The sequence below is a fragment of the Melospiza melodia genome, chromosome 10 (assembly GCF_035770615.1).
Source record: "Melospiza melodia melodia isolate bMelMel2 chromosome 10, bMelMel2.pri, whole genome shotgun sequence".
NCBI lineage: Eukaryota > Metazoa > Chordata > Aves > Passeriformes > Passerellidae > Melospiza > Melospiza melodia.
The window spans coordinates 16,994,412-17,020,021 of NC_086203.1; the positions used below are offsets into that span (position 1 = coordinate 16,994,412).

Below are 25,610 nucleotides of genomic sequence, written 5' to 3' on the forward strand. Positions count from 1 at the left end.
TTGACTCATAATTTATAGGAATAAGCTACACAGGTATGTGTGCACCATTATATCAGTGCATGCATGTGCAGGCTGAAGGGGTTTGTGTCACTTTAGCTGTTCTAGTTAGTTACAATAGCCATCTCTGTGTTTAGACAAGCCTAAAACCAAGGGTTGCATTATCCTCCTGCCAGAAGTCTGAGAGCTGTTCTTAATTGGTATCTCTGAGTGCACAAAGGTTTTTATAAAATAAAGCTGTACAGCTGTGATATTTGCCCGGACTTGAGTCTCCCAAGGTGGAAGAGCAGAAATTATTTGTGAGCTGAGCAAAAATATCCCTTGCAGGAGGAGAAAGAGGGGAGCTTCTGGCAATATTTTAATATGTGTTAGGTGATGCTTAAACATCTGTCATGAATTATTTAAATGAAAGAGGCAGACTTACACCTGGGAGTAGCTGTGTTGGTATCCTAGGCTGTAGCCTGCTCCCACTGGAGTCAAGTGTGACTAGGTTTTTAATGGATTTGGGTGCAGCAAGAGTAGTACTTCTCTTGTAGTCCCAGTTTAGTCAGATTCTCCTGGCAGCCTTTTGAATGCTGTCACAGATCCGGGAAGCCCCTGCTGCTTAAGGAAAGCAGCTTTTCTTGTGTATGCTGCTGGTTTTCCCACTCCAAACCCCACCTGGAATAATAAAGTGATCTGTTTCTCCAGGGTTAGTGAGCCTTTGAGGCAGCCACATGAGTCTGATGGCCCCCAGGTCGTGAATGGTGTGGAATCAGGGGATGGAACCTTCCGTGTTACCCACTCATTGCAGCAAGTCAAGGATGTCCAGCACTGTGGGAGGGTGTGGAGGAGTGCCAAAGATACACTGTGTGCCAGGCTCAATGTCTTTCCACTCACAGGAAGCCCAGGGTTACGTCACAGCGTTGTTGTCCTGAGAAGATGGACAAAGCAAGGAAGGAATTGAGGGATTTTCTGAATAGGAGCCAACCTAGCACCAGCAGTGGGGCTTCTGCTGATGTCCCTACTCCAGGACCCTCCACTAGCTCGGGGGTAAGTGCAAAGAGCAGCTCTTTCTCCAGCAGTGTCCTGAAAGGAAAAGCCTGATGGTACAGCTGGTGTGGACATATACAGGCTTCACCCCAGGTCCCAGCCCTACCTTTGCTCCAAGGCCTTTGTGCAAGACCTTGATCTTTACAAAGTGAAGCCATGAGGCTCATCCTGGTCAGAGCTGTGCTGCCTTCCTCTGTAACCAGTGACAGCACTGTCACAATTGCCTGGTTTGGGATGCCAGTATGGCAGGGCAGGCTGTGGTTGTGGTGATATATGGCAGTAAAACCCTAATGACTGGCTGCCTAATCTGCCCCCAGCCAACATCCTAAGCTGACATCAGGCCACATGCTGCTGGGAGATCCCCTGCCCCTGTGCATTGGGCTGAACTTTTCAGGTATTTGTGTCTCTGAGCCTTTTCTGACCATTACTCACAGTCTCAGTTGTCCCTAAAGTCTGGTAAAGTCAGTCTTATAGAGACATTTTATCTCTGTACCTCTATGATCCCCACTCACACTATGCCACAACTGTGCTCTGACACTTCCCTTACATTCCAGGGTGCCTCTGGTGGCCCCCACACGTCCCAGTCTTTGGTGAACCAGGCAGAGCAGGAGCAGCACACCCCTAAAGGTAAATGCACTGAGAGGGAGTGAGGTGGGGCAGGAAACTGGGCCATAACTGTTCAGGTTGCCTATAGTGGGCATGCTGGGAATTAGGCTGCTGCCTCTGGGTTCCTGCTCTGCTTTCATTTTCAGTGCTCAGGAATGGTGCTGAGCTGCTTGAATATCCCATGAAAAGTGAATTTCATTTAGAGGTGAAGCAAAGTGATCTGAGTGGGTGATAAAACCCTGCTTCCTTTTCCCCTGGATAGATCAACTTCCCCCAGAGTTCAGGGTGGACTGTGCTGGTGCCTGTGGGAGTTCTGGTCCTGCTGCCAGGAGAACACTGAATTTGCATGTGTTCTTACTGTGCATGGAGCCAGCAGTGTCCCTTTCCTGTGAAAATCATGGAGTATTCTGAGTTAGAAGGGACCCACAAGGATCATCAAGTTAAACTGCTGGCCCAGCACATGACAACCCCAAAAATGGGACCTGCCTGTGAAAGCTGTATTTGGGATTTAGATATAGCCAAAATCATGGTCTTCCCTCATTTATTTATTCTGCACCCAGCTGCACCCCAGAGCAGATTGTTCTCCCTAGATGCAAGGGCTCTGTGTGTACAGAGCTGCTGGTGCCACCTGCTTACAAAAACTTGTGTCATGGATGCTCAAATATAGGAACAGAGAATGGTTGAAAGTTTGCCAGCACTCTCCTGGCCCCTAGAGCACTCCTGGGGATATGGATCATAGACTGGCAGTGGGTGGGAAGAAAGTGTGTGTGTGAGAGGATTTTAGAGAAAGATGGGAGCTGTATATACCACCCTCCTGTGCTTAGATGTGACATTTATTTTCATGAGTGAGGACAAATGACTGCTTCCTCAAGTGAATCTTGACAAGCTAGACTCATCTTTAACAAGTGGAGACAGAACTATTTATGATCTGCTGCTTCTTCAAGGGGGAAGAAGCCATCAGGTTGGAAATGTAAATGCAAATGAAACACTAAGTATTGACATAAATAGTTGATAGTGCACAAAGTGCCATAATGGATGGTGCCAGGATTTGGCAACAATAAAGTGACTAAATTGGAACAGCTGTGCTCCTTGACAACAAATACAAATCAGGGCCATTCTGTAAAGACCCCGGGCAAGAGATGTACACGAGGCTAAAGAGCTGCATTTTAGGGATTCCTCAAAATTACTTTATGGACCATGCAAGTGTTTAAGAGCACGTTCATGCCAGGCTAGCTGCCCTTCCTGAGGGAGGGAAGTAGAGAGAGAGGAGCCCGTTAGTGGCTGTTTCCTTTAGTCTCTAAGCAGATAACGTACAGCTCCAAGGGTTGAGCCAGGGGGCATTTTAGAAGGACAAGGGAATGACCTCTTAGAGGACCCTTCCTGTACCTAACCATCCTGAAACATGTCTGGCTTTGGCATTATTGGCTGCTCTGCACAATTGCTTTGAAATCAAGGGTCACATCCATGACTCCAGAAGCACATGCAACACAGTGAACAATTGGGTTCAAAGCCTGACATTCAAAATACCCAATTCCAAACCAGAACCTTGGGTTTCTCCTTGATAGAGTGTGAAAGTTCATCAAAGGAAAATCTCTCTCACTCCACTAAAATCTATTTTTAGTTCAATGCTTAGCTCTGTCTAGGGAATAGTGCTTTTTAAAGCTTGCATGCAATTACTTAATTTAGGTTAAGCTTCAAATTCCCAGTTTGCTGCTGTTCTATTATTTGCAACTTGTTTAGCAATATAAACAGTTTGGTTTATTTATGGGGTAAATGACATGGTTTAATTTCTGCCAGTTCTTGGAAATGTATACTTTTTTCTTAGTCCAAATTTCTGTTGAAAATGTTTGGCCAAATGGTGAGATTGTTGGCTGTTTAACTCAATTTTTTCTCACACCATTGCTGATGTGAGTGGGTGGTTTGATTGAGCAAAAGCTGAGAAGAGAGAGGTTTGTCCCAAGGTGTGAATAGGCACTTCAGGAGACAAAGATGACCTGTGCAGCTTCTTTTCCCCCATAATATTCATAAACCCTTTATCACTACCTTGACCAAGCTCCTCTCAGCTAGGACTGACTCTTGGTCTCAGGGCCCCCCAGAGAGGCAGGGGGATCCTTTCTGAGGGTGATGGAAGCTGTGCATTAGAGACAGTAATTGCCCACTGTTATGTAGAGAGTCTGCAGCAAAGCTGGGAACAAACAGAGCTCCTTAGAGCCAGGTCAGTGCCTTGAATCCCAGAAATCTGCATGACAGTAATTCTCAGTGGAGTTTTCTTCTATACTATTATTTTGATACTGGAAAACCATAATCACATATTGTAGCAGGAAAAAAAAGGTCTTTCTTTCTGTTTCTAATTTGATGTCTGCTTGATTTCTCTTACAAATCTAGTGAAGTGACTTCTACAGACAACCCAGTACACAGCAGAGTTCTCCTTTGTGTGTGAATGTAAAGCAAAGTGATGCCTGGTGGTTTCAGATGTGTTTCTCTTTGTTTCTTAGTCACAAAATTCAAGGTGCCTGCAAGCTTTAAAAGCCTCATGGAGGATCAAATGGTTGGACCATCCACTGAGATCCTTGCTGAGACAGATTTCCCTGAACAATCATTTAAGCCCAAAGTGCAGATGCCTTTCAAACGTGTTCCAGGGCAAAACCCTAGGAAGGTTGAAGTAGAGAGGTGAGTAACCAGAAAGTGGCTAGAGGCATCACTGTGGAACAGACACAGCAGATTAGGGTGTTCACTTTTGCTTTTGAGGCATAACATGTCAAAAATCCTTGAGAAAACCTTTTCCTGTAAGGCAGTTGTCTCCAAAGTGGGATGTGTATGAATTGCAGAGGGTGCAGAAGACAATTCACTGGGATATGGGAAGAAAACATTGTTTATGTCATCTTTTTGTCATTCTTTTTTAATTTCTGGTTTTGTGTATGCTCTATAATGTATTAGTACTGTAGTACAGTATATAATTTATAGATTGGAGTACCTGATCTTTCTAGGCCACTTCCACTGAATTATTTTTTGCTATAAATGAAGAAATATACATGGATGCAATGTGTACCAAAAATGTTTTTACCAATAGGGGTGCACAGTGAAAAACTGGAGTTGTAGGCATGGGAATGCTTGTAGGCACATTAAGTGGTTATTTCCTCTTCTGATGTAATCCAGGAGGAGACGGCTGTATCTCACCTTTGACATTGCTGAGCTCCTGGCCAGCAAGGGGATAGACTCCAATCAGCTGATGCCAAGGCACTATGACCCTGACAGTATGCCACCTATTGAGGACACAAAAGATTCTGTGTTTCCCATCTACCTCCCATTACAGGTAAGAGAGGACATGAGTACCTGTGGTCTGTCTCATTGCTTATATCACAGGAGGTTTCTGAGGACACTTAGCCAGTATTGACACAACAAGCAACAAAGCAAGGAAATGCTTTGGAGCTGGCTTGGGCACTGAAGGGTCTCTACAAGATGCTGAGCATCTTCTGCAGGGTGCCCACAACTTCTATCAAAACTAATAGTGCTCCTCACTGGCTTTTGTGTGTCCAAATGAAAGGTGTCTCATGTTTCCTTCTGAATGCAGGAGTCAGCAGTATTGCTGCAGGAAAACTCTCCAGGTGTTGGTTTGTTCTCCCTAGGAAAGGGCTGGAGGTACAAATACTGCTGCTTGGGAGAAAATTGTCAGCCAAATATCAGCACAGATTTTGCACCTGGACTGATTTCCATATTTTGTAGCCTATTTAGGAACTGCATGTTAATGTTTTCCTCTCATGAAATTTTTTATTGGGTGTTTTCTTGTTTCTGGAGTAAATCCTAATTTCCCTCATGTCTTTGCTTTTTAGGTATTTGACAATGATGAATTTGACTGTCGAACTCCAGAAGAGTGGATGTCACTAGGGCTGGAGCCAGGATCTTCTGATAGAAAGCCAGTGCCTGGAAAAGCACTTTTACCTACAGATGATGTACTTGGACATGGTAAAACTTGAATCAGTTCCTGCTCAAGCAGGGCAGCACTAATGGTTACAGGCCTTTTCAGCAGAAGGGAACATGTAGATTCTGATGAGTGTAGCTCTGAAAAGCTGTATCTCATTTTGGCCAGGCTCAGGCAGTCAGAGCCAGAGACCAGGATCTCACTGACTGCCAGTCCTGCCCTGGACCATTTCCACTTTGTTAAAGTTGCCTTTGCCTTTTGGTTTTCTGTCAGCACAGACAGAATTTCTCTTTAGTGGTGCATAGCTATCTTCATGGAGTTAGGGTGTTCTAACTCCTAGGGCACAATATGTTCTGCCTGGATTTCTCTGCAAGTGCAGGATCAGAAGACTGCAGTGAACATACAAGTAGTAAACCTGGGCCAAATTAAGTGATGTGGACATTGTTTTCCAATCATTTGGAGCCTTCTCAGTGAGAAGGCATTACTAGGTACAGTTGTACTGATGCCCAGCTGTGGCTGCAGCTCACTTTAACACATCTGCAGTAGGTTTAAAGCCTGGGAGCTGGCATCTGCAGCTCTGGAGCAGCCTCCAGAGGCTTGGCTGTCCGCAAAACTGAAGCATAAAACATAAGCTCTGTGTATCCTTGGGCAGGCAGCACGTGATGGCTGAGTTCTGCCTGCAGCTGTCTTGGGGAATACCACACCTGATCACTCCTCAGGTTGAATGGACAGCAATATGCTGCCCTGACCTCCAGTATCCATACTGATATCAATATAAATAGATATCTGTCTGGTGTGTGCAAAACGTTGAAAAGTCTAACCTGTAAAACCTAAGTTCATTATTTAATTGGTCACACAGAAGCTCTGTGAGATTGACTGATATTCAAACAAGCAAATGGATTTGACTGTGGCATCACCACTTGGATCAGGAAAGTTCATTTGCTGGGACTTCAGGAGAACACACTAACCCTGTTTTAATCCTTGGCTCTCTCAGACGACCCCAAAAGCCAGGAGTTGATCTACAAGTGGATTGATGTTGGTGTTCTGGATTATGACAAGGAGACAGATCTCTACTTGGTCCATAAAACAGATGAGAAAGGTCTGGTGCGTGACGAAGAAGGGAGACCCATCATCAATGGAGGAAGAACTCCAGAAGGTGTGTTTCAAATGAGGTCTTCTGGGACCTGTCATATAGTCTGAGAGCCAGTTTATTACCCATGCTTGTCCTAGCTGGACATGAGAAGGACACCAAGAAGTCATTTAATCCCTTTAACTGTTATCTCTGTTGATATGTGTCTGTTAAACTTATCTGAAAAAACCTCCAGGGAAGAGAACTCCACATCTTAATTTGATCCCGTTTGAGGTTTTCCCTTTGTAGACACCTTTCTTTTTATTCCTTCTCCCTATCCTTCCTGCCTTCAAGAAAAGTAAAATGTTGGGCTTTCTGGGTCAATGCCATTTTGAAAGGGAATGTGGACAGATTAAAATGAAGTACCCTTCTCCTGAAAGGTTTAGAGATGCTCCTTATCTCTTGCTGTCCTCTGCTTTGGTCCCTCATTTTGATCTCCCGCAAGCAGCCCAATTATCCTGTCTATCAAAAAGCTGCTGTCAGCACTGCGAGCCATTCTGAGTTTTGTTGTCCCTGCAGCCTCTGGCAAGCTGTACTTTGATTTCCCAGGAAGAGCTCCACTGCTGCCATGTCAGTACTGGGTGCCTCGGGTGTGCCTGCAGTTCCTGGCCGAGGACCCGCAGGTGTTTGCGGAGCGCGTGGCCTGCGCCGACAGCCTGCGCAAGAGGACGCAGGGGCTGCTCATGTACCACCTGTACGTGGACTGCATGCCCACAGAGGGGCTGGACACCATCAACGAGAAAAGCCTGCAGAGGGTGAAGCGCTTGGCTGTGCAGACTCCCAAAATGAAGGATGAGAAGAGGTAAAGTTTTGGGGTTTTGTGGTTGAGATGACTTCTGAGGTATTAGAAAGTTTCTTTTACTCCCAGCCCCACGACTGAAGAAGTCGAGATTCATTGGTTCTGCATTTCAAGGTTGTTTATTTTTTCTTATTTATTGCATTCTTTCTCTGACCTGCTGAGATTTGTCCTGCAGGTCAGGTTGTGGCACAGCCTCCACCCTTGGGGTGGTGTTAACTTTTTATACTAAGAACTATGTGTACTTTATTTACAATAATTTTTCAATACCTATCACCTATGTTAGACAGTGTGTTTCTACTCTAAACCAATCAAAAAGTGTCACCATCTTAGCAGAAGATGGAGGACAAGAAGGAGGAGGACAGGACACGCCTAGATTCTTCCATCTTGCTTCTTAAACCCCCATTCTAAAACCGCAAAATTCTACTTTTTCACTCTGTGACAAATTAACTTTTATTCTACTCCAACTCTTGTGGCTTGTAAATCCTCACACAAAGTTGGTAATTGTTTCCATGGTCTAAAATCAAAGGCACGGGTCTTTTTGACTCCATGCCAAGGTCTCTGAGCCCCTTGCCAGGGCCTCGAGTCACCCAGGGCAGCCAGAGGAATGTCCTGGGTCCCAACAGTAAAGCATCCTGTACTTGTCTGGGGGCTCAGCCTTCCATCCATAAACATTGTGGGACTTCATAGGGCTGCAAAACAAGTGTAAGTGGAGGCAGGTCTTGAGCAGCCAACTCACGGACCATGGGTCTCACCTGCCTTCCATTCTGTGCACAAGCACTCCATGCAGTTGCCCAGAGTGGCATCAGAAGGAGGCAGATGGCAGCCCCAGGGACACATGTACAGGTGGGCTGTCAGTGTTCCCAGCTGAAGTAGTTTCCATATGCAGACCCACCAAGCCATGCTTACACCTGCAGTTAAGTGGCCTTCAACAGCAAGAAGGTTGACAAAAAATGGCATGGCTGACCTTGCTGTCCTCCCTGTGCTTTTGAGGAACAGATCAGTCATTGCTGTACTGATCTGCAGACCACCCGTTGTCTCCAGAGACCTGGCTGTTGTCTGCTGGTGACCCTTCTACCTATTAACAGCTGCTAAAACAAATCAAAATAAGATCTGCACAGGGGAAGGCAAACAGAACAGGAGATCTCCACCTGAATATAATGGAGTATCTCTTTGTGATGCAGTTCATATTGGGGAGGCATTTTAATGTCCCTGGCCTGATGAATCATGAGCCACTGATGGTGTTGCTGGGAATCAGCCGTGACTGATTGCCTTGCTCAGAAATAGGAAGGTGTGAAGAGCTGCATGGTCTGCCAGCCTGAACTGGAAAGTAGGAGAGTAATTAGTCTCTGTGAGCAGAACTACAGGGATAAAGAAAAGTACTCTGTCTCCTCGAGGTAAAGGATGATGATTTCCTAAGGCAAATGGAGCAGGGTTTCAGCACTTATGTGAGTGTTCTGGCTGAGGAAATGGACAACAGGAGGCAAATGGGAGGCCAGCTTGGATAGCCCACTTTTCCAGAACTGCCAGCTACTTTCTTTAGTTGGTGGTTATTTCTCCTTCCCTCTGTAATGCTTCTACCCAGTGGAGATGTTGCTTTGGACTGAAAAGACACTTAGAGAGGCTACAGTCCTAGTCCTCAGTCCCTGCTTGCCTCTATCATTAAAAGCCCAGTTGATACCTTTGCTGGCTGCTTCATTGTCTGCACAATTCTCCTGATGTGTTGAGTGGTAGGTGGGCTTCTGGGTTAGCACATTTGGGAGGGAGGGAGGGGTGGAGTTTGCAGTGAAGCTACAGACATACACATGCTCAGATGCCATGGGTTCTCAGTGTTTCTGTGTCTTGTAACAGCATGTTAGACCAAATAAGCACCCTGGAGAAAGAAGTGAAATTAGACTATAAACACACCATGAACATGATCAGCTTTGACAGAGTCGTCGCTTCCAAACCTGAGATGTTTACTTTTGTTACCCTTCCAGACAAAGAGCAGAAAGAAGCACCAGAGAAAGGTAGGGGACACAATGAAGCAGTTTGCTTTCTTGTCTTTGATAGGATTCGTGGTTTGCTGTAGGAACTCTCAGGTTCAGAGTAATAATTAGAGCTCACAAGAGGCAGCAACAGGAGATTATGTGGGACTTTTGAGTATGTCTCCTCTTTTTTAGGGTATATTTCCATGCTCATGTTACCTCAGTATAATTAGAACTCATCAACTAAGCTGCAGTAGTTCTGCAAGTGTACCCTTAATGGCACCAAATGTTTGGCAGTGTGATTGGCTTACCACTGTGCTAGGGCTGACTGCCTTGCCTTTGCTGTGCCCAGCTGGGAAGTGCCTCAGGTGGGGAAGAGGGCTCAGGCTCCTTCAGAGCCCCAAACAGGAGGAAAATGGCCCCACTAAAAGATGGGAGGGGAGCACATTTTGTGCACTTCAGTCTTCCAAAAGCAGGAAGCTTTGAGGTGCTTCACAAGTGGCCTCTCACAGATGAGATGACTCAGCTGTGCCTTGGAGCCTCAGTAGGAAGTTTCTTGAGTTCCAATGTTCTGTCACATGGAGACTTCATGAGCCAGAGCCTTGGGAGGGTCAGGCACCAAGACAGCACCTCAGCCCCTAATGGGAGGCTGCAGAAGGTCTCTGCAGCAGAGCAGAGACTCCCTCTTTCATCCAGCCCTCTGCTGAAGCTGCTGCATGATAAGGCCCTGTGCATTGGAGCAGAGTCCTTTTCACAAGTGTCCCAAAGGGACCTGTACTCTAAAAACAGAAGCTGAAATGGCTGTTGCAGGCAATGACATTATTTCTTTTTTTGGTGCTAGGGATCGTTCCTATCCCAGACTATCCTTTCCGTAAACGACGGAGAGAATTCAACTTCCTCTCACTCCTGGCCAGGCCAGAAGCCATCCATCTCTTTGCACAGGTACAAGATGAGTGCAACAAGGCAGCTGTCCTGTCTCTGTTTAACACAACTGTAACCAAACTTGTCTCTCTGGAGGAATTTGAAGAGATCCAGACTCAGGCCTTCACTCAGGTGAGCAGAGGAGGTGTGAGGGATGAGCACATGGAGCAGGCAGCAGTGCTAGATGATGCAGCAGCTGCAGATTGATCTTCTGGAAACTGATGAGCTGTCAAAGGAGACATCATGTTTGGGGCAGGGAGGAATTTGCAGGTGCCTGTCAAATTTATTGGGATATGGGGAGAGTGGGCTGAAAGAGTCATGGTGGTTAGGATCAGCCAATGCTGACCATGCTCTTAGTGTGTTAAACAGGTGCCCATATAGGGCTGCAGCCCTTCTTTCCTTCACCTGGTTTATACACAGATAGGGGTCCTGGTTGGCACTCAAGTTTCTCTTTAATTTTTTTCCTTTTATTTCTTTTTTATTATTTCTCCATCCATCCAGCTGCAAGGCACAAGATCTTTGATTCCTCCTGAAACACTCATGGGGATAATGCTTTTCTACACTCTATGTTCTTTATATGCTTAATTAAATTACTCTGTTTGCAATGCCAATAGAGAGAGTAGGACAAAAATTTGCAGCTCTGTGGTAATTCTCACCAGAGGTTCTTCATGTCCTCTGACTGAGAGCAGCACATTGCACCCTGGATGTGGCCACATGGAGTAACTTGCACAGGGTTGCACACTAAATCAGTGGCAGAGAATGTGCTGGTCCTTCCCAGTCCTGTGCTGTTTCAGCTAGGCAGTGTTGTCATCCACTCAGTGACTAAGGTTCTTTTAGTACACACAAGCAGCAAGCTGCCTGTGGAGCAGAAGTGACACTTGGTGGTATTTTAATAAATTAAAATACTGCAAACTGCTGCTGCCCTTGGCTTCTTCTGCTCTTTCTTCTCACTTGTCAAGAGAAAACAACATTCTGTCCTTTATGTGCTCATCACACTGTCTACACAACTTTTTGTGAGGGACCCTGACACAGACAGCTCCAGGGATGCCACTCTGTAGAAAAGAGGAAGGAAACTGTGAGCAAAACAGAGAATAGAGCACTCCCACTTTTTAATATCAGGCTTTCTTTTTGTAGGTCTTTTATCAGTGCAGGAGATGTATGACCAGGTTCAGATAACTCATGTGTGGGGGGGGGATGTTGAGAGCTACTTTTAGCTACCACAGCTCTGAGAGAAGAGTTTCCTTTCACAGCAGAGAAAGCTCCAACAACCCCCGTTAGTAGCTCACCTTGCCATACTACTTTCCCATCAGCCCTCAGAGGATTATTCAGCTTGCTTTTTTCTTTGCCCTAGGTTCAGGAGTTTCTCAAGGGTACTTGGATTGATTCCATAAAGACTGCAATTAAGAGCAGCCTTGAAGATGCAGGCAAATGGTTCAACCTGGAGGAGAGTGACTGGGATGCCTACCAGAGCTCCAAGCTGTGTAAGCTGATGGAGCGCATCAGGTTCATGCTCCAGGACTCTCTGCGCTACCTGGTGCAGAACTCGCTCATCAGCTTCACCCAGTTTGTGCTGGATGCTTGCCAGTGTGTCCTGGACTGTTCAGAGGACATGGAATGGGGACCTGACATCACCAACAGTCCCTACGTGTAAGAAAGAAAGAAAAATAAGAAATAGAAAGAGCAGAGGAGAGTAGTGTTGTTGTTTTTTTAACTACTGTTCTGCAAGTGAGCTTTGCTCTGTGTGGGGCCTTTAAGCTGGGCAGTTTTCCCTAATCCTCCACCTGACATGTTCACTGGAGTATGGAGGAAGGACACAGAGCTGGCTGCTCTGTTAGCACAGCTTTCCAGCTGCAGTTACTGATATGGAGCAGCCCATCAGATCCAAGGTCTGCTGCTTTGATGTACTGTTCTAAAGATCAGCCACCTCCAGCGTTCTTGGGGGAGCAAATTGTTACTGCTGATTTTTTTTCTGAATGCCAGGAAGAAAACCAGGAGCATGGCTGCTTAATTCTATTCTTAGATGAAACATCAGAATTGGAATCTATCCTGGGATCTTTAAAGAATACCAAATTTAAGTTATCACAGTGGCTAAAATTTTATTCAATTGGACATTGATTCAAGGATTTTTGCTTTCAGTGATATTAAAGAAGGAACATTTAGAAATGGAAAGCCAGAAGTAAAAAAAGAAAAAAACAACAACCTGCCGCTCACATGAGGCCTCTTACTTTTAAATCAGTGGAAGTCTTGACACTGACTTCAGCTAATCCTGAGCCAGGCTGGTCACATGCAAGATTAGAAATACTAATATAACTTCCAGAAGGTGCATTTTAGGAGTATATTGGAGATACTGAATTTGAAAAACTACTCCAGTTTTTCTGTAAAGCAGCTCCAATTCTCAAGATAAGGTTATGACTTTGGAGGACCCTGATATGTCATGATTGATGGTTCCTTCACCTTTGATTAAAAAGAGTTCTCAGTGTCTTTACTGTTAAATTGAGAACACAGTGTTTTGTATCTTCATCTGCATGAGACAGTCCTCTTCTCCTCTGCTTTCCTTTCCTGTCCAGGAGGCATTTCCGTATCAGCACCAGAGCAATACAGTTGTGTATCATATTCTCAAAAAGCATCCCTGTTCTTTCTTATCTCTTCCCACCACAGGTCTCAAAGGAATCCACTCTTTTTAACAGACATTGAGCTAGACATCACTGGTGTCCTCTTCAGCCCCTCTGTGGAGAGTGTTGAGACATCTCTCATTTCTCTGTTTGACAACGGGATCCTGGCGACCCACAGCATCCCACAGCTGGAGCAGGTGAACACTTCTGCATCACCAGGGATACAGCTGTGCACGTGCCAGTGCATTGCAGCTCAGCACAGACACCCCTGAGCTTGTACTCAGGGAGGGAGGGAGGTGCACAAGTGGGTGCTTGGGAATTCAGTTAAATTACTCTGGGCACAGCACTGTGCTAATGCAGTTCTGTTCTGACAGGATTTCTTCAGTCTCCCCAACCTTGTAGCTCTTTTGTCTGCTGGTTGTTTCTGCTTTGGTGCTGCAGGTTGTGTGGACACATGGACACTCTGGTTGCCCTAAGTGCGTGGTGGCTGGTAAAAGCAGACTCATAAAGGAGTTTTTCCTTCATAAAGGAAATAGCACCGTTTCCAGTTCTGTTTGATGCAAGTGCCTTCTGCATATGCATCCTTCTGTCTGTGAAAGCCCTCTCTCCCTAGGTCTTCATTCTTTGAGGAGGAGGGCACATAAAACTGATCAAACAATTCCTGACACAATGTAGAAGTGTGGACTGCAAGAGTTCCCAAAGGTGCCACCAGGGATTGCTTTGCCCCTCACCTGAGGAGGCACAATTAGCTCTGTTTGTCCTGAAAGACCTCTCCCCTTCCTCTTGCAGTATGTGTTGGTGAACATGGAGATCCCAGGCACCCCCATGCTGGAATCAGTGGGTTTGCAAGAGCCAAAAGTAGAAGAGCTACGTGAGGCTCTGCGCTCTGCCATTCGAAAGACTCGGATCCCTCTGCAAGCCTATGGCAAGAAATACGAGAAGTTCTTAGAGATAAATAACAATGACATCCAGTACTTCCTAAAGTAAGTGGCTTCTGACAAAACCCCTGTGACCCCAATGACAAGCCTTTGTGGAAGCTGTTGTGTGGATGTGCTGATGTGAGGGTGTGGGGCTGTTCTGAGACCACGTGCCTCCAATGTGAGATCAGGCCCCTGTCAGAGGCTGCCTTCAGTCATGGGTGACAGTCCATGCTTTTAGAGGACATTGGTGGTGGCACTGGGAATCTCTTCCTGCCTCTGACAGCAGTCACATTCCTGTCATGCTCGTCAGTGTAATTGGAGATATTAATGGCCCTAAAAATGAATCATCCTGTTTGAGAATCCAGTTAGCATACTTGACTCTGACCTCCCTCCTATAGTGTCTGCTCAGGCTTGATAGCATTCTGTAGAAAGTAATGTTTTCTTTTGTTTCAACCTCATTGTTTTCATTGCCAAAACTCTTTCCACCTATTCTGTCCTTTAGCCTCTGTTACTTTAATGGACTTGTGTTTAGGTCTTCTGTTTTCTCCAAACAGTGAGAATGAAGCCCTTTTCTTTTTTCTTATTCCAGCTTAATCAATTTACAAATCCCATCTGATAAATTCCTGTCTCTCCCCAGAATACACTGAATTGCCTACCCTCCCCTGAAGTGCCTCCTTATCTTGCCCTGTTTACACTAGTGCTTTTATTTTTTTCTCTCCCTCTCTTCTTGCCATATTTCCTCTTTCATCTCTTCTTTCTACTCCTTTTCTGCAGCTAGAATATCTGTGTTCTTATTCCACTCTGCACCTATTGTGTAAATGTATGTCTTATTAATTTAATGTCTTGATCCTTTGAGTGGACACAAACAGCCTGGATGCTGAAATATTCTAAAGGTCTACACAGCCATTTTTTGTTGGTCTTTTAATTTACAGAAGCTATGAAGAGCAATTTCCACCCACTCAGGAGGTGACAAAGATAGTAGAAACATATTTGTCTGACAAGGAGACCCTGGACCACCTTCTACCTAGTTCTATTATCATTGGCCCCTTTCAAGTCAAGATAGAGCACATTAGGCTTAGTCTGTCTGATAAACACAAAGCCCTTGCCACTGCCATGTTGGACATGCTGGCTAAAACCCTCCATTCACAGGTGCAGAAAGTAAGTTAATGGTTCAATTTATTATCTGTTTCTGTCTTGTCTTGTCCTGCTTTTGAAGTTGCTGTGTTTTTGTGAAGTGACTAGAAGGCCACGTTAATGAGGGTGTTTTAAAGATCACACTGGGCTGATTACTTAAAATTGAAATTATCGAGGACATATGCAAACCCAACCAAATGAAGAATTAAATATATTTAATAAATTACATGTCTGAAAGCTGTAGCTCTTGAGATTAAATTCTTCAAGACTTTGCCATTTTACAAAAGTATGTTGGTGAATTGAAAAGATCTGTCTAGCAGACAACTGAAAAGTCCTTCTGCTTCATCTGAGGATAACTGGAATATAGGCAACGGCCTCTGCCAGCTGATTGTCTAAATCTGTTATTATCATCATTTTCACTACATACCTGCAGTTCCCCTTCCTCTTTTTTTGGCAGTCTCATTCAGTTTGAGCTGCAATGGGTGAGATGGATGGGAAAAGAAAAACCAGAGCAGGACTGTGTACTCATCCCTTAGACACCTTCAGAATGGGAAGTGGGTGGATTGGGGCAGGTTTCCCAGTTTGTCTATTAGCGCTTGGTGACTCTGATGGTGTTTGCTGTGTCCTGCTACAGATCTGTGAGGCATATGAAGCCATCAGCACCAAAATGCACGAGAGACCAACGAACATCGAGGAGCTGGTTGAGCTGAGGGACTGGCTGAAGGGAGTGCCCGAGCAGCTGGCAGTGCAGGAGGTGGGGCAGGCTGGCTCTCCTTGGCACAGGGCATCAAGGGAAGTGAGGAGGAAATTTGTCAATGCAATGTGTGGTGTCTCAGAAACAGAACTCCAGTATTTTTACTTGCATATCTTTGTGTGCAATGCCACAAGATTCCTGGCTTTGTATTTTTATAATTCCTAAGATTTGTATTTTTAAATATACATATCATAAATTTAAATCTCTTTGCAAAACAAAATAGCAGTTAAAAATCTTGCCTAAAATAGTTACGTATGCATTTTGCTGCATTCATGATCCATTCTGCATTTGTGTACTGAATGGCTATCTTCTAAAAATGAATCCTCTTTTCAAGAAAATCTTTCTGTTACCTAGTGCTCAAATTGCTGTTAATATATTTTTTCTAATAGGACATTTTAGCACTGAGTTATTTCAAAGTTATTTGAAGTGTAAGTCTTTTCCCAGCTGAACAAATGGGGAACAAAGGCATCAAGCTGTAAGCTGACTTGTCCATGCCAATGAGGGAACCTGGAGGATAACCTAAAACACTCAATTTCTGTCCAGCACTTTATCCACTAGGTCACACTTCTTTTCATTCCCATAGAACAGAGGGTGATGATGGCATGATCATTCACAGAACAAGGGGCTGTAAATCCATTCCCACTGTTCACACGGCACTGAAGCAGCCCACATCACTTTAAGCTTGTGTGACTAACGCTCTTCAAAGGCACCTCATGAAAATGAGGTGTACACCAGAGACTTGGAATCAGCATGGTCTAAAGGTGTCTACTTTTTTTCTCTTTCTCTCACCCTGTGCAGCAACTGATTGAGGAAGTCATGGAAGATTACAAGGTCATGGAAGACTTCCTTTACAATCTTACCGAAGAAGATTTCACTGACAAGTGAGCACAAGGCATTTCTCCCACTGTCAAAGTGGGACTCTTCAGCAATTACCATTCTCAGTGCTTCAGGGGCCATGTGTCTATCAAGGGCTCCTGCAGAACTTTTAAGTGTCTCTCAGGCTATATGAGCACTGAATTCTTGAAATGAAGTTTGTAGACAAGAAGTGTGAGTTCATGCTGCCTTCTGGCCTGGGGCAAGGCAAACTGATAGCTATTAACCTGTTTAACATAGTAAAGCCCTTTTCTCTGGGTGGTTTTTTGGGGTTTTTTGGATTTTTTTGAGATACTTGTAAAGTCTCAAAGTGCACAGTTTAGTCTGTGCCTGAAACTAAATGAACACTTCCAAGATAGGAACACTCCCAGGGTTTTCTTAAAGACTAGGAAGAAATTTGAACCCTTATTATTACTGCAGTTCTTCTCCAAGCATCTTCCTCTTAGTTTTATTATTCCAGTTGTGGCCTGACTATGTCCCAATAGCAGAGACAGCTCACAAACACAACTACAAAGTTTCTAAAGCTTGCTCAACCCAGGAAGCACTTCTCTTATGACATGTACTTGGTCCAGTATGTCTGCAACCTGAGTGAGTCTGTGCAGAGTGCTCCTGAAACTAGAAACATGGGGTGCAAGGTGCAAAAACCCCACAGCAGCTGCAGGAAAGCAGGTCAGCCCCAGGCCAGCTTGGAACAGGCATGGCTGTATTCCCACTGCCCAGACCTGCCCCAGGCAGGACTGGTAGGAGATGGCTGCATCCCCAGGTGCTGGAGGGGTGTGACCTCCTGTGAGTGTAGTGTGCAAACCTTGTACTGGCACTGCACACAGGCTGAGGGTCCAAGTGGAGGCAGAAATGGGTGGGCTATGGCTGAGCAAGAACCAAGAAACCTGCCTTGGCGTGAGCAGCCAATTCCTGCAGCCTTTCTTGGATCTACAATGCTCTCCCCAGGGCACTCTGCAGAATCCAGGGCTTCCCTGTATCTGGGTTACGCTGGCCCCTCACTGCCCTGCTTAACAGGAGACTGGCTTTTTCAGTAGCCCTGAAAAGCCATAAGCTGAGACTCTGACCCCATTTTTTTCAGTTCCTTGCAAATACATTCAAAGACAGACATTCCCTCTGGATGCCAACTGTTATTTTGCTGTCTCCTAGCTTTTCAGCAGTGTAGTGGATTTGTTCCTTTTAAAAAGGCCCTCCACTTCTCCCCAGCTCTCTCCAGCTGAATAGCCTAGTCACAAGGACTGCATATCAACAAGACAAGCTGGAAAAAAATGTTTTGTTGAAACCACATGTGTTTCTGTTGTTGTAAAGCCTCCTTGTTTGGTGGGATTTGGCTTTCTCATTCTGTGATTTTCAGCATTTCAAACATATGCTCGAGAAGCTTGTCTCTTTGTATCATGTGGGTGCAGGTGGACTGCCAGTTACTGGCCAGTGAAAATGTCCATGGAGTCAGAGTCCGTTCGGCTCCAGCACGTAGACGATGAGGAAAGATTTCGCAAAACACAGATTGCGGATCAGAAGGCATTTCAAGAGAAACTGGAGGAAATGCAGGTATTAAGCCACTGACAGTGAACTGTCCATAGAAGGGCATCTTGAAGCTCTTGTCATCAGCCAAGAGGGAAACTTTCAGATGAGATTTTACTCAGATGAGTTTTGAGGTGAATGTGTTGTTAGACCAAATATTAACACACCCTCCCTTGGTTTTTTGTTGGCTTTTGATTAAGAGTTTCCTTTTTGTGTGAAAGACAAGACTCTGCAGAAATATTCATTTTTCATTGAGAAGGTGTTTATACAGTGCTCCAATTCTTGGTGCTCAGGCAACATGGGCACCTCCTTTTTCTTTTTTGTGTGTTCAGTTCCCTGCAGAGCATCTCCTGTGGTGCGCTGCCATCAAGGGGGAAAATACAGCATTCAGCCATGGAACTCATCTTGTGGGAAAAGACCCTGAAATAACTGCAGAGTTTTGGAGCTGAGATACCTCTGGTGTCTGCTAAAACAGTCTGAATTTTATTTTTTCCTCAGAAACTCTTAAATCCAGGGAGGATAAAAGCCATTTTAGAAAGGTGGAATCACTGACGTAGATTTTCTTGGAAAGAGGTTCCCAAAATGATAATACCCCAACACTGGATAAAAAAACCCAAACAAATAAAAAAACAAACCCACACAAAATACCAAAGCAAAATCCAAACCAAACAAACAAACCCAAGCCACCGAAACAAAACACAAAATTTATTAGAGAAGCTCTAGATATGTGTTGTTAAACAATTCTTAGAAACAAACTGAGTGACTAGTAGAGCTATCATTTGCACTTTACTGGTTCTGTAGCAAATATCAGCATAAATTCAGCATCAAATTTGGGCACAGACTTATTGTTCCTATTCCTTGGGGATTAAGTGTTGTCACAAAGAGGACAAGCAGCTGGTCATTGCATTTGCAGTTTCCTCCACCTGACCAGTGGTTATTGCTTCTCCTCACCACTTTCATCATGGTCTAAACAGAAATGAAATTGTTTTGGAGGAGGTGAAATCACAAGCATAAAAATCTCGCCTTTGAATGTAACAAAGAGCACACCAGGAAGCTGTTATCTCTAGAAGCAGCACTCAGCTTCAGAGTCCCAACTTATGCCTGCCTTTTCTCTTCCAGCTGACTGTAGGTGGATTTTCTGTCCAGTCAGACGTTAACCAAGCCCATGAGCTGGCTGAAGATGCAAGGGATGTCCGGAAGCAGCTGAAGGAGCTCCAGGAGTTCGCAGTTCTCTACAACAACAGGGAAAGACTCTTTGGCGTCAAAGTTACAGATGTAAGTGTCAGGTCCTGTACCCACAGGACTCTGATTTTTGCTGGGATTTCAGGGTGGTAGGTAGAGCAAATAATGAGACATAGTTCCTCAGGGAGGAGTCTTTCATGCTGCTTTGGTTTATCTGGCAAACTGCTCCTCAGTCCTGTAGATGGGCTACACTGCTTCATCACTCCACTGGGCTGCAGAAGAGCCAATCCCAGGCAAATGTGGAAGGTTGCTCAGGGTCTGATATTTCCACTATTTCTGTGAGAGACTTTGGATGCCCACAGTGAGATCTGGGAGATGTTCATGAGGAGAAATTGGTTGGGAAGGTCTTGAAGCAGCACTTAGGATGCATCCATTTCTGTGAGGCTGTTGCTGCAGGTCTATGGGTGTGAATGCAAGTGGTTGCAGAGTGGGTGCTGGCAGCTGGCTGGGCTTGGAGCGTGGTGTTCTCCTAAGGCAACAGTTTATATAGTTGTAAACACTCATTTTGCTTGTAGCTGCTCAGCTGCCAGTGAGTCATTGTCATCCACATCCAGCCAAGTCTGGCTGCAGACCAGAAGTGGAGTTCACATGATGATCCTTTCCTACCCTTCAGTCTCTGGTTACTTCTCCTTCCCTGTAAGGAGCCAAGTTTTAATATGATAATGGTGTGTGCTTTCACTGATGGTGTGTGGCCTGTCCATCAAAATCTCCTCATTGTGCAGGAGAGCTTTGTAGAGGCAAGTGGAAAGAGTGCTTTCCATGCCACACACATGGTGCAGGCACAGCTCCACTGGATGTACGTTGGCCTGAATGTGTCAAGCCCAGCTCTGCTGGTTGCTCTCCCTTATAATACATATTGTTGGCCCAGGAGAAGGTAATCTGATATATCCTCTTGGAATACATGTTTTCTCATTGCTGGCTTCAGATTCGAAAAAGAGGTAGGTTTTTTTGGCCTTTGACATGTAGCTGTTGTTTGGAGAGGAATACACTTGTTGTTTACGTTGTTTTTAATTTCTTTCTAAAGTACAGTGGGCTGAACAAGATGCTTAAGGACTTCCAGCCATACTATGATCTCTGGACTACAGTGTCAAACTGGATAAAGTGGAATGTGAGCTGGATGAATGATTCTCTCCTTACAATTGAGGCAGAGGAGCTAGAAAAGAATGTCACTGACTCTGTTAAGACCATGCAGAGATGTGTGAAGCAGTTCAAGGATTCACCAGGTAGATGCACAGTCTGGGGAAAGGAAGTTGGTGCATATCAGCATTTTCATGTGAAGCATGTCACAGAGTGCTCTAAGCAGGGATTATCAGGAAGTCACATGTGTATTAGAGACAGCTGGGAAAATGCTAACAAAGTTATTTTCCGCTTTTTTTCCTGAAACTATGATGATTCACATCTAGATACTAGTTACATGCTAGAAGTACCAGCCACCCTCTGATGTTGCAGTTAGTATTTACTAAGTGTATATATATATATATATATATGTATTTATATATATATATAAAGTGCAGTAATCCAGGCTAGTCACAGAGAGTTACTATATAGCCCACTGGCTAGACGTGTGGGTTTCAGCCTTCATGCAAAGTCAGGCAGCAAGGGAACTTGAATCTGGGTCTGTTTTCAGCAGGTGCTGTTTTCTTGGTCAGTCTTATTTTCTTTATTGGCCAATGCATTTATGGAAAGCCAGAAGAGGTCTTGATTTTTTTATGAATAAAATGAAATTGCAAAATCTGGAAATGATCTCTGCAATATAATAACAATTTTCCTTCTTGCCTGAATGTGTATGAAGTTGAGATGATTGCGCTCAGCCCTTGCAATTCACATGAAGGTCTTTTGACCATTTCTCCTAATAAAGCTGAAATTGAGGCTTCAGTTGTAGCTTAACTTGCCATTCCCTGGTTCTCAGAGATGTGTTGGTCATTCTTTAGAGCTAATTCTAAAATCTCCTGCCAGATGGCTTAGATTGAAATATATTTTGCTGTGGGTGATTTTTGATTCATCCTTTTTAACTTGAACTTGCTCTTAAACAATGCCATGAATCAGCCCCAATGGAGGAGGTGATGAGTGGATGCATGAGTAACTATGAATCATTATGATAAACAGAAATACTAAGAATACCTGCTTATGTTCATTGCAATATTCTTTGGTACCTGGATATTTGTTCTGTCCTTGGCATATCCCCAGCAGGGAGCACGAGGTGATCACATCTTTGCTGCAAGCACACAGTGCAGCCGTGCAGGGTGCAATAAAAGGAGGCACACGCTATAGCCAGATTTTGGAAAGGAAGCAAGTCCCATGTTTTTTACCTACCCGTTGTTTTACTCACCATAGCACAACCCAAAAAAAAAGGCATGATGTGAACAGTGCAGAGGCTTTCTAGGATGCTCCCAAAGAGAAAAACCCTTTCCCTCACTTTGTCCTTGCTATGAGGCAGAAGTACATTTGTCTCTAGCATGGCCATAGGCTGGCAGGGCCTCTCCTGCACACTTTCTGTTTCCAGGCTGGGATCCCAGCCTGCTTCTAGCTCCTTAGTGTCCATCTTCTCTTGAGGGTGACCTGAGCTGTGCTGTGAGATAACTGAAAATGCAGGTTTATTAAGAAGTGTCTTGAAATGATGACTGTAACTTCCAAAATATCTGCTGGCAGATTATATGCTTCAGTCTATATCAAGGAGTTAAATTTGTCTGCCTCTCTTCTTCTGGTGAGCTCTAGCCTAAGGCACACTTCAGCTTAGCATGGGCTTGCCTGTAACAGGCTTTTGGTAATAGGCAGATCTGCTTTTTGGGAGCGGGCTTGAATCCTGGTTTAGTGGCCATATAGAGAGAGCCTTCCTATCCTCCTTACTTCAACCTGCATTTTCCAGTGCTCTCACCTGCTGCTTACCTCTACCATGTGACTGCATGCACATCAGGCTTTAGACAGGCTTTAGACAGCTTCTAGAAATTCCTTAAGGCAACTTCCTCACACACTGTTGTTGCTGATTTTCTCCCTGTTGTTCTGATTCTCTCCCTGAAAGACTGCCAGAGTGTGGCCAAGGAGTTTCGAGACAAGATGGACGACTTCAAGCAGTACGTGCCCTTAATCCAGGGGCTGCGCAACCCCGGCATGAGGAGCCGGCACTGGGAGATGCTGTCCAGCCAGGTCAACGCCGAAGAGAAGCTGGACCCCAGCATGACATTTGGTCACTGCTTGGAGCTGAACCTGCAGGACCACATGGAGACTGTTCTCAAAGTGGCTGAGACAGCCAGCAAGGAATACGCCATCGAAAGTGTGAGAAGAGAGGACTTGTTGTGTCACTGCTTGCTTCTCAAATGGGTTTCTGCTGAGCAGGCAGTCATTGCCTTGGGTGATGTTCCTGCTGTCCCAGAGTGTTAGACACATTCTGCAGCACAAGTAAAAAGGTTGCTGTCCTTACAGAAGGGAGTGATGACCGCACAACTTCCACACAGTAGAAGAACTTATTCTGTCTTGTGCAGAATTTCAGTTGTGGCATTAACAGCACAATGCCTTATGGTTATATTGATCCACTGCTAGGGTCTCACTCATCACTGTGGGATTAGTGAGTGGTTAAGTTAAAATAAATTGATTGTCTGCACTCTGCCATTCAAATGTTATGTCAGAAGGATTAGCTGTGACTGGAAACAGAGATGGCAAATCCTTTAAACCAGTAAACGTGCAGGGAAACCTTTCTAGCTCTGGAGATTCATAGATTAAATAGTCTTTCAGCTTCAGTTCATCAGTTCAGATGTGATCTAAGATGGTCTTGACCTTCTGGCAGCTCTTGTTCTCTGAAATCTCAGGCAAGTTCCCAATGGATAGTTCCCATTTTGTCAAAGCTGTCATTAATCATAGTCATTAATAAGCCCTTTGCTGGCAGCCTCTGTGCATCTAGAGCATAAACAGACCTGGAGGTGAAATTGCCATATTTTCCCCTCAAGGCGTTTGTTTCAGCACTGGCGTAGAGGTGTTGAACCTGTGGGCAATGCAGAGGAAATGTGCTGTTGCTGATTGTGTCATGCATAAAATACAGAGCTGCAGTTTCCAGTGGATTCCAGGAGCAAAAATCTGTCATTTTCTAGAGAGTGGCATTAAGAGAGTTGTGGAAGCTGGGATAACCATTTGCAGAAGTTGTATCTGAAAATTAAATTGCTTGTCCCTCTGTTCCAGGCACTCAACAAGATAGAGGCTGAATGGAAATCTGTTTCATTCAGTGTGGTGCTTTACAAAAACACCAATACCTACATACTGAAAAGCACCGATGACATTTCTCAGCTCCTAGATGATCATATTGTCCTGGTTCAGAGCATGTCTTTCTCACCCTTCAAGAAACCTTTTGAGGAGAGGATGAACTTGTGGGAAACTAAGCTGAAGATAACACAGGTACTGGTTTGTACCCACACACGTGTGGGAGGCAGGCAGCTGGGCTGTGCGGCTGTGCTTGGATGTGGACACTGTGCAGTTGCTGCTGGGAACTGGGAGGGCAGTCAAGTATGAGAGATCAAGACAGTATCAGTCTTTAGGGAAGAATAGGGCCTGTGAAAGCCCTCTGACTCTGGGAAAGTAATGCAGCCTTTTTGCTGCCTATTGCAACATGTTTTGGTGGGGCCAGAGCTTGCCTGTTGCTGTGAGTAGTGTTACTGGTCTCTCTAGTCACACTGTACTAAGTGGACTGTAGAGATTCTTACAGACCCTGTGAAATCCACTCTAATCATCCCCATCTCCGTGTAGGAAAGCACATGGGAGACTGCTGTTTAAGCAGGATCTGCCAGACTGTGCCAGTACTTGCTCATCAAACCAGGAGCACCCAGCAGGACTATGGCAGCAAAACAGCAGTGCTGCAGGAGAAAAGTTCCAAAACTTTTGGAAGGGGGAGTGCTAGGAAGTTGTTAATCATTTGGAAAGCAAATTCCACCTCCTGACCCTGTAGGTAGATTTTAGAAATATGGAAGGTGTAAGTGCTGCATCACCTTTTCTTCTTTCTTTCTTGTTTTTTTTTTTTTTTATTATTTTTAAACATGTTCCAGTGCAGTTTGAATGGTTTTGTTGAACAGGTTCATAGCATGGTGTCCTGATATGCTTTTCTTGCTTCCCAATAGGATGTCCTAGAGGAGTGGCTGAACTGTCAGCGCTCTTGGCTCTACTTGGAGCCAATCTTTAGATCAGAGGACATCAAAAGACAGCTCCCACTGGAAAGCCAGCGCTACAACATCGTGGATACGGATTGGAGGGACATCATGAAGAAGGCTAATAAAAACCCTGAGGTATGTGCCTTGATGAAAGCCAGTGCAGGTATCTCAAACACCTTGGAGCTGTGCTCACACAAGGACTGTGTCTTTGAGTCATTGTTTTCATAATGGTGTGGACATGAGCAACACTGTTAACTGCATAGCCTTGCCCAGGGCATTGTGCTGGGTCTCTTCTCTTGGAACTTGGCCTTTTTTTCTGGTGTCTGAATGGACAGATCCACTCTCTGTAGTGCCTTCCACCAAAGTCTCCACCCCAGAAGTTTCCTCCTCCTCAACACACAGAATCGCTGCCTCTTAATCCCTGCCTCACTCTAAAGTAAGGATTCCAGCAACCTCACTTTAGACATTTCTTGTAACCTGCAGTGGTTGTAACCCATAAGGTAACTCCTTCAATTTCTCCTCAAGACTGATTCTCTAAGTTTTTTAGAACCATTGTTTTTGCCTATTTTGGTGCCCTGGTGGCAGTGCTCTGCTCTCTTCTATTCTCCAGTCTCCACTTCCCAGGACTCCTTCGTTGCTTGTATTCCATATTACAAATGTTGGTATATAGGGGAAGCCAGAGATGCTTGTCTCCACAAGGGCTGTTTACCCTTCTTACCCACAAAGCTTACACCTCTCCAGATCCCTGAGAATTCCTGTGAATGAGTCATTTAAATCCCATCAGTAACATCACTGGGCAGCCCAATTATCTCCATTGCCTTATCTCTCACATGCTCAGAATACTGATGCTTCCTCTGTTACACATTCTGTTGTAGGTGATTTCTTTGTGCCCTCATCTAGATCTACTGAAGAAGCTGCAAAATTGTAACCAACTACTTGAACTTGTGCAGAAAGGGCTGAGTGAATATCTGGAGACAAAGAGAACCGCTTTTCCCAGGTAACCCCAAATTTCACTGGGCTAGATTGCACTCCCTCTTTCAGAAAATATGAAAGGAGAG

At 44.8% G+C, this 25,610-nt stretch overlaps 1 protein-coding gene across 1 annotated transcript in view; it reads left to right on the plus strand.

Moving 5' to 3' along the window:
- Window positions 1–918: 918 nt before the first annotated feature.
- DNAH1 (dynein axonemal heavy chain 1) overlaps window positions 919–25,610 on the plus strand; it is a 66,367-nt gene continuing 41,675 nt past the window's right edge. Inside the window, exons 1-22 of the mRNA XM_063164593.1 lie at window positions 919–1,029; window positions 1,584–1,656; window positions 4,131–4,305; window positions 4,792–4,948; window positions 5,466–5,598; window positions 6,549–6,710; window positions 7,233–7,485; window positions 9,331–9,488; window positions 10,288–10,499; window positions 11,719–12,014; window positions 13,026–13,176; window positions 13,769–13,962; window positions 14,832–15,057; window positions 15,668–15,787; window positions 16,586–16,668; window positions 18,067–18,208; window positions 19,301–19,456; window positions 20,448–20,646; window positions 22,443–22,696; window positions 23,594–23,806; window positions 24,523–24,687; window positions 25,428–25,549. Coding sequence (XP_063020663.1) covers window positions 919–1,029; window positions 1,584–1,656; window positions 4,131–4,305; window positions 4,792–4,948; window positions 5,466–5,598; window positions 6,549–6,710; window positions 7,233–7,485; window positions 9,331–9,488; window positions 10,288–10,499; window positions 11,719–12,014; window positions 13,026–13,176; window positions 13,769–13,962; window positions 14,832–15,057; window positions 15,668–15,787; window positions 16,586–16,668; window positions 18,067–18,208; window positions 19,301–19,456; window positions 20,448–20,646; window positions 22,443–22,696; window positions 23,594–23,806; window positions 24,523–24,687; window positions 25,428–25,549 — 3,755 coding nt within the window. The remainder of the gene's footprint in view (window positions 1,030–1,583; window positions 1,657–4,130; window positions 4,306–4,791; window positions 4,949–5,465; window positions 5,599–6,548; window positions 6,711–7,232; window positions 7,486–9,330; window positions 9,489–10,287; window positions 10,500–11,718; window positions 12,015–13,025; window positions 13,177–13,768; window positions 13,963–14,831; window positions 15,058–15,667; window positions 15,788–16,585; window positions 16,669–18,066; window positions 18,209–19,300; window positions 19,457–20,447; window positions 20,647–22,442; window positions 22,697–23,593; window positions 23,807–24,522; window positions 24,688–25,427; window positions 25,550–25,610) is intronic.